The 16,726-nt window shown below is 40.5% G+C and overlaps 3 protein-coding genes across 7 annotated transcripts in view; 2 read left to right on the top strand and 1 right to left on the bottom strand.

Moving 5' to 3' along the window:
- ank1b (ankyrin 1, erythrocytic b) overlaps nucleotides 1-5,126 on the top strand; it is a 113,037-nt gene extending 107,911 nt beyond the window's left edge. For 2 of the 5 annotated variants that reach the window (XM_017718097.2, XM_017718096.2), the window contains 3 exons: nucleotides 282-570; nucleotides 694-774; nucleotides 1,693-5,126. In XM_017718097.2, the coding sequence (XP_017573586.2) occupies nucleotides 282-570; nucleotides 694-774; nucleotides 1,693-1,800 (478 nt within the window). In that variant the 3' untranslated portion in view covers nucleotides 1,801-5,126. Of the gene's footprint in view, nucleotides 1-281; nucleotides 571-693; nucleotides 775-1,298; nucleotides 1,391-1,692 lie in introns of all 5 variants that reach the window. The other 3 variants (XM_037545765.1, XM_017718098.2, XM_017718099.2) reach the window with 3 other exon arrangements.
- A 3,332-nt stretch (nucleotides 5,127-8,458) lies between these two features.
- eif4ebp1 (eukaryotic translation initiation factor 4E binding protein 1) lies at nucleotides 8,459-13,597 on the top strand. The gene is made up of 4 exons (XM_017718101.2): nucleotides 8,459-8,649; nucleotides 8,799-8,987; nucleotides 11,602-11,790; nucleotides 12,822-13,597. Exons 2-4 carry the CDS (start codon nucleotides 8,852-8,854, stop codon nucleotides 12,851-12,853), a joined length of 357 nt encoding a protein of 118 aa, XP_017573590.1. The 5' UTR covers nucleotides 8,459-8,649; nucleotides 8,799-8,851; the 3' UTR covers nucleotides 12,854-13,597.
- A 353-nt stretch (nucleotides 13,598-13,950) lies between these two features.
- ndr1 (nodal-related 1) lies at nucleotides 13,951-16,447 on the bottom strand. Its single transcript, XM_017718113.2, has 3 exons — nucleotides 15,771-16,447; nucleotides 14,243-15,003; nucleotides 13,951-14,137 (listed from the first exon to the last, which is right to left on the bottom strand). Exons 1-3 carry the CDS (start codon nucleotides 16,003-16,005, stop codon nucleotides 13,985-13,987), a joined length of 1,149 nt encoding a protein of 382 aa, XP_017573602.2. The 5' UTR covers nucleotides 16,006-16,447; the 3' UTR covers nucleotides 13,951-13,984.
- Nucleotides 16,448-16,726: the final 279 nt, after the last annotated feature.

Raw genomic sequence — 16,726 nt, 5'->3', positions numbered from 1 at the left:
AAAGCAAAAGGACAGGAGCTATTAAGATTAATTAGCCATCCATCTGATTGCTTCCTCAGTTAGAAGCTGAGTTGTGAAAAGAGAACATTTAAAAATAGCCAATTTAAGTACTTTATTAGAAATAAGCACATGTAAATGTAAAACTTAAAATTTTAATGAGAAATATTAGTAGTCGTTTGACATAAATATGAAATTAATATGTAACTGAAATAAGTATAATCTAAAGCAGAATTGAATGTGTCAGTTACAGTGCATTTTCTGTGCATGTCTTTTGTTTTTAGGCTAGGCAGCGGTGCTTTTCAGCCATATGTCCAGGAGAAGGAGGCCTTTTCTGAGTCCCTGCACAGCTGGTCCCAGTCCAAAGGCAGACAGGCTGTGGGGTCGTCTGGACGGGAGCAGAGTCAGCCACGCGTGGCACAAGAAGCCCTGCTGACGCCGGTATGTGACACGGGCCATTCGGAGGTCCTGCGTGGGAGGCTCCTGGGCACTCAGCCCTTTGAGAAAGGGCTGGGCTTCTCCCACCAGGAGGGGGAGTTGCGGGTGTGGGACCAGGACAGACAGAAGGCACAGGTGTGTCCCCTGTCCTGTCCAGTCTAAAGCAGAGAGCTTATCTTCTCTGCAGAGTGGTGCACTTATTTCAGCATGGATATTTAACTAATGAGAAAAGTAACACCTGGCTACTCCTTTTTACAGAGAGATGAGCCAGTAGAGTTCACCAGTGAGCATCTGAGGGAGGAGCAGTTCACTGATGAGCACGGCAACGTCATGACCAAGGCAGGTGCCTCTTATGTTTTGTTGAAGATTTAGCAGACACAGATGCTTACTGATGTTATAACTAGGGGTGGGAATCAATGGTGATCCCATGGAACGATTATTGTTGCAAAAAGTGTATCTCATTGCAAAATTTCATCTGTATTTTTTACAAAATATAAACTGTGAAGCAGACAGAGCAACATTCTCCTACATTTACACATTTAGCAGACTCTCTTGTCCAGAACAATGTAGCTTCAGGAGTCTTTGCAAGGTCTTTGTTTGGTATTACAGTGATGTTATAAAGAACTTTGCTATCCTATATTCTACCAGTGGGCCTAACACATGGTTGAAATATTAAAATATTGATACTTGGTCCTCCATGTACTGCTGCTATTTTTTTCAGTCAAAACATTGCAATACTGTGTTGTATATATTTTTCCTCCCAGCCCGAGTTATAACCCCATTAGTTTCGGACAGATTATGTCAGTATTTCTGAGTCCGTCTCTCCCCCCTCCCTGTCCTCCCTCCCTCCTTCCCTGCTCTAGCTGGGTGTGGATGTGAAGAGGGGAGCACAGACTGTGAAGCACGCCAGTCTGCGGAGAGTAAAGCACTGAAACTAACACATACTGTCCTGAAGGTATGGGACAGACAGAGCAGGACTGGACTGTCACAGTTCATTAATAGACATAGAAAATCAACTAGCACAAAGTCAAAGGCAGGCGACAGCGCATCTTAGTCGGGATTTCTAAGTCACAGGTCATTAACAGATATGCACAGTAGATAGACATCAAGTCAAAAGCAGGTAACAGCATTTCTTAGCCATGGTCCTCTGACAGAGGGCATTAGTCTAATGCTTAAGGCTGAGGGCAGGTTTTTAAGGACAAAGTGGTAAAGTACTTCTTTTTTATTAAGTGCAGCTCTTCCTGTGCTGTTCTCCAGGGCCGGACATCCACTGCCAAACCATCCTTCACCCAGACACACTTGGGAGACAGAACGAGACGAGGAGTGCACGAAAGGCAGGACGATGGGAGAAAAAGCACTAAATGAAGGAGAATGACAACACATCCCACCCTCTACCACTCCCCCCTAAAAAACCTGACAGATACGACTGTGGGGCAGCGCTCGAGAAAAGGAGGAGATCTACCTGTAGTTTTGTATCATTTTTAACAATAATGAAAAAAAAAACATACAACTAGCGTAGGGCATGATCTTTTTGTACAAAAGATGAAGAAAAAAATACCGCAAAAAAATCAAACAAAAGTGCTTCCTGTCAACTGTAAACGCATGATTGATTGCTGGTGCATGACCTATGACCTTTGAGCTGTCATTATCTATAAACTGAAACGGTACATGGTAAAGGAACATCATCGTAGGACCGCACAGAACTTACGGACCTTCATTCCAAAAAAGGAAGGAGTGGACTGAAAAAGAGGGTCGTCTTGGGACAACACAGCCAAAAAAAGCAACAGTTCTTCTATTTTTTTTTTTTTCCTCAACAAACACAAAGCAGCGTAGCCTATGCTGAGCCCATCACTGCTTCATCTACATGGGCCCTTTATCCTGTTACTAAATGTGACTATATGCACTCTATGCTATGTGGATGTGTGTCCATGTGTGCGTGTGTGTGTCCGTTATCTAAAGCATGTGTAACTCGCTTCTGGCTTGGCACTGAGCGTTCTTCTCCTGCCACGTTGAGAGCTGTTCAGTGTGTGAATGAGAATAAGCTCGCTGTGCTCTCTGCTTGTGAGTGTCTGTGTGTGTGTGTTTTTCCAGGCTTTTTTTGATCCCCTTTGTGAAATGTGTTTGTGTTCCTTTGATACGGTCCACCACATTTTGTTTATGTACTACCTGGTAAGAATCAAAAGGGTGCCCCCTAAGAAGAGGGAACATTCGATATAAAATGTGTGTCGGTCTGTTTGTGCCAACGCAACACCCCAATGTCCCTCACCACTATTACAGTGACTGTCTCTCTATCTCTCTCTCTCTGCGTATCTCTGTGTCTGTTTTTCTCTTGTAGGTATCTGTCTTTTCTTTAAGCTCTGTATCTCTTTGGGTGTGCCTCACATTTTGTTGCTCCCCCCATCTTTCTCTCCTCTGTTTTCGTCTCTGTCTTATTTCTTCTTTTTTTTCTCTCTGTACATGCATGTATGTATAATATATATATATCTTTACCTGTCTGTCTGTCTTTCCTTTTTGTTCCTGTCTTTCTCTTGCTCTTTCTGTCTCTCTGGTTTATTTCTGATCTCTCTCAGAGTCTGCCTCACTTTGCTCTCTCTCCCTCTCTCTTTCTCTCCCGTTATGCCCCCCCTTCCCCCCCCCCACCATTGAGCCATCCATATCTGTAGTCTGTGTACACAGCTCCTATGAACTGACTCCTGTGACTGATGTAGCACTGCGCGCTGCTCCTCATGCTTCTCTATGGGCCTGCCCTGGGGTCCGCACTCATCCTTCATTTCCCGGGCATTATTGTTTTGACCCTTACTGACTAACGAAAGGTTGTAGCAGAAACGCACAGAGTTCTGGTGCGCACTTTGAGTTACTGCCAATGTAATATGTACAACGCAGGACAACATTTCAATTGAAGAGAAAGCGTTTTAAATCTTTAAATGTTTTCAATTTGCAGTAACATCCATATAGATGTACAGTAAGCATAGGCAGATAAATATATACAGACAGCACTGTGATAGTCCACCTTGAAATTGACCCCTGAACTGTGAACTCACAACTGTCTGTTGTTTGGCTTTATATGTCTCACCCACACATTTCCATAGAGATCTATTAATACACAGTAAAACAGACATTCTTTGTAATTATATCTACCACACATGAATCTTTACATTCATTTGTTGATTTAATGCATAGTGACTTTTGAGGAGATCCCAAGCAAACTATTTACGCTTAAACTACCAAAGCAATAATATCAAACATGGTAACAGTTGGGTGTATGTATGTGCGTGTGGGTGTGTGTGAGCCTGTGTATGTTCAGTATTTATTTTGTACACCCAACATTTGAGTAGCATTTCTAAGACTTATACAGTTCAAGTGATATCAGTAGATGCATGAATACAAAAAGTCACTCAGTATGCAAGCATGTGACTTTCATACCGACTCAAGTTCGTTGAACGGACTCCACATACCGATGTCTTAAAACTGAAAGCTGGAGGGGGAGCTTTGTTGGCTGCGTAATCCATAAGGCTTAGTTTTTATATGACTTGATGGCTGAAACTCAGCATTTCAGCTCAGTATTCAAATGTAGCACAGATGCTTACATACACACATGAGCATTTATTTTTTCCTGTTTTGAAGAAAACAGTAAGTGAATGAACAAGTGAATGGATGGATGAATGAATGTCCTTGTCCATAAAAAAAAATAAGTGAACTGATCTACGACTCTATGGTTAATGGAAAAAGTGATTGTATTTTACTGTTTAAGTAGTCAGATTAGGTCCTGATTCTGTGGTGAATGAGTGAAGCTATGTTCCCTGTGTGTTTCCTCACTTCCACTGACTGTAATCTTAGTTTTTTTCTCTACAGTTCACTCAGGTTTGTGTTAACAAATGTTTTTTTTCTTCCACGTATCGACACCCATTCAGAGATTAATCCTACAGTATGACCATCTACAGGAACATGAGTATTGTCATTTGAGGGGCGTTGGGGTGTAGGCAAGGGGCAGCAGTTACTGCAGAATTAAATATGTCATGGATATCAGTCAGACTTGCTCAGACTCATCTAATGTTTGAGCTGGTCCAGTTACATTAAAGGAACGTCCATTGACGCATGCAGGGGGTTTGAGGGCCGAGTTGGGGGGAGGGGGGCGGGGTGGTAGGACACAGTGTCCTTTTTAAAAAAGGGCACGCAATACGAAAGGACATTACAATTCTGATGTATTACAATGAGTTTATGTAAAATGTTACTGTTGCAAAAATCTAGAGTTCACCTATACTCCTTTAGAATGGATAAACGACAATATTAACGCAATATCATATTACTCTGTACTAAGGAATGCAACTGCACACATGCACAGAAAAGATGTTTTTAATAAAGAATATATGTATAAATATATGAAAAAATATATATATATTAATTAGAATGCTATGCACCCTTATTAGAGTTGTTATGGATGTACTTTAAGCATACTAGCTAGAATCGAGTTATATGAACATGCCCATATCATGGGGAATGTAGAGGCTTTGTAGCTATTTGAACTTGTTTTCTTTTCTTTTTTTATTGTTATGGAGAGAAGAAAAACAAACATGAATATGTATACAAGCCTTTTAATCAGATTCATTCTGACATGAAGATGTGTATAGATCATTTACCCTGCACACCAGCTCAGACCATTTACAGAAATTAATAAAGAAAGATGTGACATATTCAGAGTGGTCTGGAACTCTATGTGGAGGTTGTGTCGGAGAGAGAGAGAGAAGTGGGCTTCCATTTCTGTCCTACTGATATTACGTTTACAAACATACAGTATCTCACAAAAGGGAGTACACCCCTCACATGAATGAGAGAAATGAAACTTTGATATAACTTAAAGTAGTCAGTGCACAGCTTGTATAGCAGTGTAGATTTACTGTACTCAACACACAGCCATTAATGTCTAAATAACTGGCAACACAAGTGAGTACGCCTCACAGTGAGCATGTCCAAATTGTGCCCAATTGTGTCATTGTTCCTCCCTGGTGTCATGTGACTCGTTAAAGTTACAAGGTTCCGGGTGTGAATGGGGAGCAGGGCTGTTAAATTTGGTGTTTTGGGTACAATTCGCGCATACTGGCCATTCAACTGGATATTCAACATGGCACCTCATGGCATAGAACTCTCTGAGGATGTGCGAAATAGAATTGTTGCTGTCGACAAAGATGTCCTAGGCTATAAGAAGATTGTTAACACCCTGAAACTGAGCTATAGCATGGTGGCCAAGGTCTGGAGCTGCATGAGTGCTGCCGGCACTGGGAAGCTGCAGTTCATTAAGGGAAACATGAATTCCAACATGTACTGTGACATTCTGAAGCAGAGCATGATCCCCTCCCTTCAGAAACTGCGCTGCATGGCAGTTTTCCAACACGATAATGACCCCAAACACACCTCCTTGATTCCTCCCCCAAGTTTTCATCTTCAGCTCTGAGGGAGTTTTTGCCACTGTCGCCCCTGGCTTGCTCAGCTGGGGGGTTTTACATTTCATGTTAAAACTTTATTTTTACTGGAATTCTGTGAAACTGCTTTGTGACAACATCAGTTGTAAAAAGTGCTATACAAATAAATTTGATTTGATTTGACTAAAGGTAAAGGTGATGGACTGGCCAAGTATGTATCCAGATCTAAACCAAATTGATCACCTGTGGGGCATCCTCAAGTGGAAGGAGGAGGAGGGCAAGGTGTCTAATATCCACCAGCTCCGTGATGTCATCATGGAGGAGTGGAAAAGGATTCCAGTAGCAACCTGTGGAACCTGTGAATTCCATGTCCAAGAGGGTGAAGGCAGTGCTAGATAATAATTGTGGTCACACAAAATATTGACACTTTGAGCACAATTTGGACATTTTCACTGTGAGGTGTACTCACTTGTGTCTCCAGCTATTTAGGCTGTGTGTTGAGTTCTTTTCAGAGGACAGTAAATCTACACTGCTATACAAGCTGTGTACTTTACCATGAAATATAATCAGTGACAACAATATTATCAGTTTTTCATAAGTCAACCATTAGGTGTACTCATTATAGCCAGTCAACCCTGTAGCCAGAATGCATTCAACCTGAAAGTCACATATTCAGTGAGAATGTAAATCTGCATTATAATTTTCTTTGTTTTGTGGCATTGACTGACAAGGTCACTTGTCATTTAAATCATGAACCTTTCTGAACTTATTTATTTAAAAAAATACAACCCCATTTCCAGTAAGTTGTGACACTGTAGAATGTAAATAAAAATAGGATGCAATGATGTGCAAATCATGTAAACCATATTTTTAAAGGAAAAATACTATAAAGACAACAAATCAAATGTTTCATTGTTTTTTGTTTTTTTAATATTTGCCCATTTTGAATTGGATGCCAAAAACATGCTCTAAAAAAGTTGGGACTGGGGCATGTTTACCTCTGAGTTTCATCTCCTCTTCTTTTAACAACACTCTGTAAGCGTTTGGGAATTGAGAAGACTGACTGCTGTAGTTTTGAAAGTGAAATGCTTTCTCATTCTTATTTGATACATGATTTCAGCTGCTCAACAGTTCGGGGTCTCCTTTGTTGTATTTTTCATTTCATAATGCAGCAAATATTTTTGGTGGTGACAGGTCTACATTTTAAATGAGCTCCATTTTAAATGACCTTGCGTCCAGAGAAGGTGGTGGGGGTTCTGGATGCTGTTCATATATGACTTCTTCTTTGCATTTTAGAGTTTTAACTCGCATTTGTGGATGCAACGACAAACCGTTTTCACAGACAGTGTTTTTCAGAAGTGTTTCTGAGCCCCTGCAGTGATTTCCTCTACAGAATCATGTCTGTTTTTAATTAATTTATTAAATGTCTGAGGGCCCAAAGATCATGGCCAGCATCTTTTAATGAATCTTTTAATGATCTAATGTACTGTAGATGATAAAAAACAAAATTTGTTTGCTATGTTACATTGAGAAAGTTTTTAGCATTACACAAATTTACCAGCCTTTTGTCGCCCCCATCCCAACTTTTTTGGAACATGTTGTTGACATAAAATGCAAAATGGCCTATATTTTTCAAAAAATAATACAACTCAGTTTAAACATTTGATGTATTATCTTTGTACTATTTTTAATGAAAGATACACTCTCAGAAAAAAAGGTATGACACTGTTACTGGGGCAGTACCCCTCTTGTCACTGTGGTGGTACCCTCAGGGGTACATCCCAGTACCTTTAGTCAGGGAACATAACTACCATAATCCACTGAAATTATATTTTCTAAGTTGTATTGACTCCACACACCCCATCTCGTCTACAGTCTTTTTATTTTAATGTTCTGACTTAAAACATTCAGTTATGAAGAGGTACAAATACCTACTTTTCCACTAGGAAAAACTCATGTAAGGTACACCATTGGACTTTAAAACCACTGCTGTACCTTTGAGGGTACACTTACATTGTTTGTACCTTGATGAATGAATCATGTACCTGCATAGTATGTTTATTTCTAACAATGTAGGGATTCAGTTATGTGCACATCATTGCACTGTTTTATTTACATTTTGCACATTTTCCAAACTTTTTTTGGAAATGGGGTTTTACATTTTAAGTAAATTATTAGAATGTCCTCAGTGTTCTTAAACCATTAGCATAGATGCAAGTTAACTACATTTTGTGTATTTGCTAATTCTGTGCTAAAACAAGTGAACCCTGTTGCTTTCAGTGCAGTTACTGATTTAAGCCGAGTACAAAGACGCCTTCTAAAAAAATTGGACATTCCTTCCTAATACATTTTTTTGAAGGGTGAATAAACCATTTGACTATTCCTTTACTGTTTTATCATCACTATTTTATTTACCAGTGCGAACGTTTTGAAAGAGTTGTGATGCTCCGTAAAACAATGAAACAGCGAACCTATTTAACCTTGAGTAAAGGGAGGAAAAGAGACCTGCAACGCGTAAACACATGAAAAACTACAAATCCCATCGTGCATGTCCATTTCCCTACTCCACCAGAGGGGGTGACATTGTGCCGCTGTGTGCGTTTTCAATGCCTCTTTGCTGCTGATGTTTTGTTGAGTGTGTGGTGTGTGTGAGAGAGAGTGAATGTGAGAAAACGTGCTTATACAGCAGTCTAGCATTGCAGCTAGTTTGCTAGTCTGAATGAAGTGTTATAAAAGCTCAAATATTTAGTTCTATTTATATTTTTATGTTGTCATCGCGTGCAAAAAAACGAAGAAGGTAAATCTTGAATACCGAGACCAGCTTGCTAGCTAAGCGTGCTGTTGCTAACTAACATGCTGCTGTTCCTGACACGTTTTCTCGTGGCGAGTTAGCAACATGGCTAGCCTGCTGAATTCTGTTGTTTTCCGTTGGTTTATTTGGTTTAGGGTGCAGACACACGGTTCGACAACAACGGCAGTTTGTTGCAGATAGTTGCAGAATGTCCGTAAGCAGTCAGAAGAGCACTAGTCGGGCAATCCCGGCCACCAGACGGGTGACAGTCAACGATGCGGCCCATTTGCCCCACGATTACTCTACAACGCCCGGAGGGACCTTGTTCAGCACGACCCCCGGAGGTAAAACTCGAGGATTTGGAGCTGAATCGTTCCATATTGACGAAAGTTGAAGTCGGCTTTTTATTCACTAGCTTCTTGTTCGAATTTTCCCATTCCACCTTAAATGCTGCGGCTGTTGCATTCTGGCCCCAGGCTCCAGAATTTAGCCACAGCACCGTTTAAGGTGGCACGGGAAAATTCGAACAAGAAGCTGGCGAATAGGAAGCCAACTTCAGCCTGGTTTCCAATTTGGGGATAGCCTGCGCTTTTTTCTTGCACTTGCAGTAGTGCTCTTGTCTAGACGACCTCGTGGTGCTGCTGCAGCATCGGCTTTGTGTAGGCTACGGAGCTTACTGCTGCTTTTCTCTATGTGCTGCTGTCATCCTGTCTGTATATGTTGTTAGTGATTCTCTCTTTGTTCGTCTGTGATTCATTGTATTTATGCAGCAGGAGTGCTTGAAAATGTGACTCACCTTAAGGTGGAAATCGATCGGTTTTCTAACTTGTGCTTAACTTAATGGTTGAGGTGTAAACAAAGTCTAGCTGCTTTGATGTGAAATGGTTCATTGTAGAGAAACATACCAGCTCAGATTTCTTAACAATGGTAGTGAACCAGTACCAAGGATTGCAATGTCTGTAACGCCAATATAACCATTTTATTTTTATTTAAAAGGCATTAAACATTTCAGACGTCTGGTTCCTATCACCACCACTGTCAGCAATTCTGATTCAGTGTCTTTCTCTAGAATGGCCCATTCCACATCAAATCACTCTGAATGACATGGTCTACATCTTAACAATTTAATTATGGAGAAATACTGAACAGTCTGTGGGCTTCCCCTTTAATATGATAATGTTTAAATTTTGAGAGCATATATAGTGTGTGTGCGTGCATATATATATATATATATATATATATATATATATATATATATATATATATATATCTGAAATCTGTATTCAGTTGTTAGAGTGCACAGTAGCAGCACCTTCCCAGTACTCCATGTACTTGGAAGACATTCCAACAGCATGCAAAAACACTGCTGATCATCTCAATGACAAGTACACTGTTTTAGTGGCACGCAGTGCCTCTTGGCAGGCAGAGCCCATGGCTTCTGATATGCATAGTTTGATGGGTTATGGAAAAAGTATATCAGTAGCCAAGAGCTGTATGACAGATGACTGTTGCTGACATGTGACTTATGGATTTCCTCAGTTTTACTCACTTCTTCTTTTCTCCCTCACAGAAAGCCTTGTTATGTCAGTTATGTCTGTTTGGCAGATTTGCGCCCACATAAATAAACGTATGTGCTGTGTATGTCCACATCACCCTTTTAGAAGATGAATGTTCTGTGGGACTACTGCATTACGTTGTAAACAGTCATAATAGCAGAACTTCCAGTACTTTCTGAGCCCTTTAATACAGTGATGCAACATTCAAGTAATGGCTTGCAAATTGTAAACATTGGATCATTTAGTGGTGTATGTTGTATGTGCCTTAAAAATAAAGTAATTTGAAGTTTCTTTTCTGTAGTCCTTGTGTTGGAATACTGAGACAAGCTTGCGTTTGTACTGAATGCGTTTCGTTCACAAGACGCTTTGTGTTTGAAAGCTGGCAGTTTGGCCTTGAAAGGTAGTGCATTTATTTATATTTTGCTTCTGGAACTGGCACTTAAAATGGTACACCATTTATTTGTTTATTTATGTGTATATATTTTTTTAGCCATTGACATTTTCTGTAGCAGAGTTGGATAATACAAAGTCTTTTTTTTAGATCCTAAGAGAAAATACTGTGTGAGTGTGTGAGAAGGTTAACTCAGAACTCAAATGGCTGATAAGAGCAGGACTGATACTGTGTTCTTACTGTCTGATCCAGGCTAGCCTTGTTTTTTTTTTTTTCTTCTTATTTGCCTTCTCAACATATCTTCAGTGCCTGTCACAATATTGCCAAACTTGGGATTGTCATATTATATAACATTTGACATATTTTGGATTCAAAAAGTAAAAACTAAATAGGACTGAACAACATTGGGGAAATATCTAATTGCTAATCTTTTTTTTTTTTTAATTGACCAATATTGTGAGATTTAAATTGTGATTATTTTCTGTAAATTTAGTTCCAGGTCAGTTTTGACCAAGAAAAAAAAAGTACATGCACGTTTTCTTCTGGTAGTCATGGCAGATCAATTGGTCTAACTCATCTGCAGGCTGCTTATGAGCTTCATGTTGTTTGATAAAATTTCCTCATTTAAAACACAAGACAGGATTATTCCTAAGGGTTATAATTAAATTTGCAGCTTTTGTGATTTAAATTTTTTTTTTCTCAGATTGTGATTCTGATACAAAACCATTATTCTTTCAGCCCTAAAACTGAAAATGCTGTGGGTACACTTTACCACATTGTCAGGGCAGGTTGAGGCATGTAGAGAAGCACTTTTCTTGGTCACAATGACACACCCTACATGCACCAGCTGACCTCTTGTTTCTTTGGGTAGACTAATCGTGTTCTACGTAGACAAGCCCTTTTACCTTTGTCTGAGACCAGCTACTGTGTCTTAACTTTAGCTATTGGAAAGAAAACAGCAAAACTGGTTTCAGATCAGTGTAACTAACACCTCATGATTCATTTCTGCAGGCACCCGAATCATCTATGACCGAAAATTCCTACTGGACTGTCGCAGCTCCCCATTGGCTCGCACCCCCCCATGCTGCCTCCCTGATATTCCAGGGGTGACCAGCCCCCCAGCAGCTACAGTCAATAATGAAAAGGCACATGCCCAAGAGCCTGTCAACAACGTCAGTCCTCCTGTGGACAAGGGTGCAGGTAATATAATAATAATAATAATAATAATACAGTAATGTCACATTCTACATATATTGCATACTGTTGATTGTTTTGCTCAAATTCTGTAATTAATACTGTATATTAATTAATATGACTAATACCATTTGTGCCAGTCAGAGATTACCAGATGAAAACGAAAGTACTCTCTTTTAAGGCTTGTTAAAAATGTTAAAGTAACACTCATCGATTTGTCTATCTGTCAGATATAGAAATCAAGCTGATGATAACCTGTGTTAAAATCATTGTTCTTATGATGTCACAACGTTCACTGCTTTTATTATAAATCAGTTTGTTAAACTTACAGCAGTTTAGCCCTGCCCATTTATGTTATGATTATCAGAGGTATTTTAGGCTTGACTGCCTTTTGAATGAGGCGGAGTAGGGGGTAGCCAATCAGGTCAGAGGTTATTAATGCGCAGAGTCAAAAGTCACAGGACAGGTTTTATTTTATTTTTTTTATTATTTATTATTGACTTTTATCTCTGGGGTCATCTCAAACTAATTGTGTATGCTGAGAAAATAAGCAACAAACACCACCTTCAGCACCGCATCTTAGAGGCTTGTGACAGCGTAAAAAATAAAATAAAACGGTGTCCTGTGACTTTTGACCCACCCTGTATCAGTCTTGCAGGCACAGTAAGGAATAGGCTGTTTTAATTCTGAAGTCATGTAAAAATGTGTTATGACTGTTTTCCATGAGATTTGTGCTTCATGCACTAGAGGTGTTATTAAGATGCTATCATGTTCCTTCTAAATCTGAAGTGATTACAAACAGTCTAGTCAAAGTGGTTATTGATTTTTACGAGATCCTGTGATATTGTGATATTGACACAAGATAGCTGTTGTGCAGTGTAGCAATGAAATCTCTTGGCAGAAAGACAAAAATAGAAGTATTACATGGCTGGCCCTGTGAGAAAGAGAAAGCAGCCAACAACTGGTTAGCTGCAACTTGACCAGCTCTGCTTATATTGCTTTGTGTTTGATTAATGCTGGGTTTCTGTTATGTCCAGGGGAGGACGCCCAGTTTGAAATGGACATCTAGCTGCAAGGAGAGTCCATTACACAAAGGAGGTGATGGCTAAGACGTATATTACTGTGATGATGACTGTGTTTTAAAAAGATGAGTGACATAGATTACTCCATCTGCGTCATCTACACTCTTTAATTACCTGCTGTTTTTTTTTTCTTTTTTCCTTTTTTCTGTAATGATGCTGTCATTTAAGACACGCACAAGCCATTACCTTTGAGTCTGAACGTCATCTTACATTGCTGTGCCTAAAAGAGTCACTAGGGTTGTCAGGTACTGCCACCCAAGCACACTGCTGCTGGTGGTCCCATCTAGTTGTGTCTGTTTAACATTCTGCTCAACTTGTAGGCCAAGTGAACTTTGAGACAGCTTGTGTAATTTTCTGAGTGACCACTGGGGGGGACCAGTGGTTTGTTTGAAATAACTTTTTTGTGTCATGTACTAGAAGCACATACCACCCAGAACCTTCCTACCAAGTCTGAAAGATTTAGCATAAGACAACAAAGGATAATTTGACCACTCTTTTCTCTTGGCAGTGTTAACCTTTTGTAATGATAAAAATTGAAGAAATTTCAGTTTCTTTTGAAAAGTATTTTCACCTGAAGTGTCATTCAACCGAATGTAAATGCCTTTTTTGTTTATGCAGTGTAGTTCTCTTTAATTAAAAAGGAATATATTGTGCTCTATTGTTCCTTAAGAGACATTCAAGCATATGAAAAATGCTGCAAATGAGCAATTAAAACAAAACATTTGAATTAATTAATCTGTTGTTTTTGATGTGGTGCACATGTTAATGACTTTTACAATGCAATAGAAAGGTTTGAATAAGAGTCAAAATTTACTACATATGCATAAAATATTTCAATACATTTTGTAATTCACAAATTTCTATGTACAAATATACATCTTATAAACATTAAAAATAAGGCACTGGTTATGCAGTTATGCAAGCACTGTAATAATGCAAGTATAATCAGTGTATGAAAGGGCTATATTTAATAAATTATTATGCAGAAATATGTCAGTAAATGATCTGCATTTAGAACTAGAAGTCTCTTTGCTTTAATAGTGCTGAAGCCTCTAGCTTCGTGGGGCAAGCATGAGGAGAGATGTTCTTAAGTGCTGAAGTTGCTCAGTGTTTGGAGATCAGTGGCAGCCACATGCCTCTGCCACCATGCCTTCATGATGCCTCATTGCCATCTTCCCATTCTCATAGTACAGCATAGAGAGAGGAGCCAGACGCGTAGGCACACAGGATGGGCATGGGACGCGGTCTGGGTGATGCAGCTTCAGCAGACTCTGTAATAAAGAGAGAAAAAAAATGTTAACATGTCATCTGGGAATTTAGTAAGTCACACACGATAACAATTAATGTGAATTCATGTTTAGTTTGACCATCCTTACCTGCATGTATGCATGGTTTGTTGGGGTAAAAGACTCGTCGACCGGTGTAGGGCAGCTACCCTCACAGCGATAGGCATTGTATCGCTTCGGATAGATGATCCATTCACTCCAGCCGATCTGATCGAAGTCCACCCACATGTCCACCTTTCTGCACAGAAGCTTCTTGTCGCCCTCTGCTTTGGGGGCTCCGATATGCACGCCTGCCCCTGCTGCCTCACGCACTTTCTTATGAACCCTGTGGTTCCGCTTGTGTCTCCGGGCTACAGACCCATGAGCACTGCTGGTGTGATCTAAAGCCACATACTTGGAGTGCTCAGCTGTGCGGATGAGAGTAGATGCTTTTCTCTGTGCCTGTTTGGAGTAGACCACCATCATGACGCTGTTGGCTGTTGGATGCTGGACAGTCTTAGGCTCTTGGCTTGCTCCTTTGGTCGGTTCTTCCTGGCTTGGTTCCTGGGTCGGCAGTTGACCACCCTGATGCAGCCAATACTTCAGGAGCTGAGTCATGTTGAGGACCCTCCAAGAAGAGTGCGAGGAAGACTTGATTGTTGCTCTGAGGCTGCCCAGGTGAAGATGCTCTTCAGCACAGGTGTCCTGACCACAGTGGCCTTTAGGAGCGTGGTAGATGTCCACCACAGTGTTATCAGAGGAAGAAAACTCTGGAAGGCGAATGCGAAGCTCTGACCGCTGGACATTGTCGGTGGCTGAGATGGAGGACATGTCAAAAGTGATGGCCCACTTGTCACCCACCTGGTGGCAACCTAAGAGAAATCACACAGAGACAGATAGCATCAGCACACCATCGACGTATTTCTTAATGCAACCTCAGACGTGCGAAATATTTAATTGCATAATGAATGTTCGGCGCTTAACAATCCCAAAAGACACTTTTCACACTTAGGCAGTCAAGCACTTAATAAAGCTCAAGGCCTGCAGTATCAGATTGTGTATTCCTACGTAGCCTTGCTGCTTTGAACGCAGACGTCTTGAAGCTAAGCTAATACACAAGCCTAATAAATCACTCCGGCAAATAGAAGACAGCTAATCTGCTCCGGTATCAGACAAATCTGGGTTTTTCCCCTTAAATCTTAGCGCTGAGGAAAACTCGAATGAATGAATGAATGAATGAATGAATGAATGAATGAATGAATAAATCTAAATATAACGACAAAATTGTAAAATATGAAATGTTAATAGCTTTAAAATCTTTAGAACTAATATTTTATTTAACTTTACAAATTGAAATCATTCTGAAAAATGAAAACAAAAATGAAAAAAAAAATTAAAAAGAAAAAAAAGTAAATAAATTGGGAAAATAGAAAAACAAACAAAAACAAATTGCATAATAAAAGCAAAAAACTAAAAAGAATAAATAGTTGTAATAGAACAGAATAAATTTAGTCTTAAATATAAGAAAGTTAAATAATAAAATAAACATAAAACTTCCTTTTCAAAATCCTAACTACTCTGAAAGCTCATATCAATGTAAGTCATAATAAAAAGCCATAAGGAGGTGAAGGCTACTCACTCTTGGCCAGCAGGCTGAGCACTGAGTCGGCGTGATGCAGGGCCTCCTTTCCGCGGCCGCTGTCCGGAGAGCTGCCCGCCCGGCGGCCCTCAGACAGCGCGCTGCAGTACAGCTGCATCATGTAGGGCGGATAGGAGGAGCGGGTCTGCCCCAGCGGGGGTCTGTCCGAGCGGACCCCTACCAACAAGAGTACCACCAGCATCCCGCAGATCAGCCGCATCGTGGTAGAGATCATAAACAATAGAGAGAGAAGAGAGAACAGAGGAGCTGCGTGGTGTTTCTCCTAAGCTGCCCTCTTGGAGAATGAGCGGTGCTTTTTTGGTCCCTCTGAGACCAAACCGAGACTACTTATAGAAACGAGGGTCCTTTTGATGGTCGGTGCCATCTTCAGGGCCTTTAAGGGGCTCAGAGGGAGGCTGGAGGGCTCACACGAGGGTCGTTGGGGCACCGAAACCGAGCCGCCTTTAGTGTGACGAGGTGTGAAAACATCAATCCATGTAACTTAAGTGCGCGCGCGGCCTGCCTTTTCATAGCGCTCTCGCGAACAATGACATCAGTGGCGCAGATGAACTCAGTGGCGCTGCTTTGATTAATGGCAGCAAAAACATTGCAATTTCTGCATAAAAATAGAGGAAGTCAGTTTTGCTACTTTCACTTTTCACCCTATTAAACGACGAGAGGAGAAAAATATTGAAAGATTCGTAACAGTTACGTCATTAAGAATCGCCCTCCTCAGGCCGCGGTGGAGTTGCTACTGTCTCGTTCTTGCCACCCTGGTGGGCTACATTGCCGTGTTCCCACACCAAGGTGCTTAAAGGCCATTTAAAATGTAGCCACGTTTATGCTGAGCATTAATAGCGCTAATAAAACCAATTACCCCACAGTTCTGCAGCCTAATATCCAGCTGGACAATTACAGCTAAAATCATTTGCTAGGCTGTTTACAGCCTTTCACTA

This window comes from Pygocentrus nattereri, chromosome 16 (assembly GCF_015220715.1).
Source record: "Pygocentrus nattereri isolate fPygNat1 chromosome 16, fPygNat1.pri, whole genome shotgun sequence".
Classification (NCBI taxonomy): Eukaryota; Metazoa; Chordata; class Actinopteri; order Characiformes; family Serrasalmidae; genus Pygocentrus; species Pygocentrus nattereri.
The sequence above is the reverse complement of the archived record's forward strand: the minus strand, read 5'-3'. Positions and strand labels throughout refer to the sequence as shown.

Bases quoted from the DNA above. Each gene is read 5' to 3' on its own strand.
- eif4ebp1 (XM_017718101.2), top strand. From the start codon at position 8,852: ATGTCCGTAAGCAGTCAGAAGAGCACTAGTCGGGCAATCCCGGCCACC. The intron at 8,988-11,601 runs GTAAAACTCGAG...TCATTTCTGCAG, and splicing joins GTTCAGCACGACCCCCGGAG to GCACCCGAATCATCTATGAC. The intron at 11,791-12,821 runs GTAATATAATAA...TGTTATGTCCAG, and splicing joins TCCTGTGGACAAGGGTGCAG to GGGAGGACGCCCAGTTTGAA.
- ndr1 (XM_017718113.2), bottom strand. From the start codon at position 16,005: ATGATCTCTACCACGATGCGGCTGATCTGCGGGATGCTGGTGGTACTC. The intron at 15,004-15,770 runs GTGAGTAGCCTT...GATTTCTCTTAG, and splicing joins GCTCAGCCTGCTGGCCAAGA to GTTGCCACCAGGTGGGTGAC. The intron at 14,138-14,242 runs GTAAGGATGGTC...TCTTTATTACAG, and splicing joins CAAACCATGCATACATGCAG to AGTCTGCTGAAGCTGCATCA.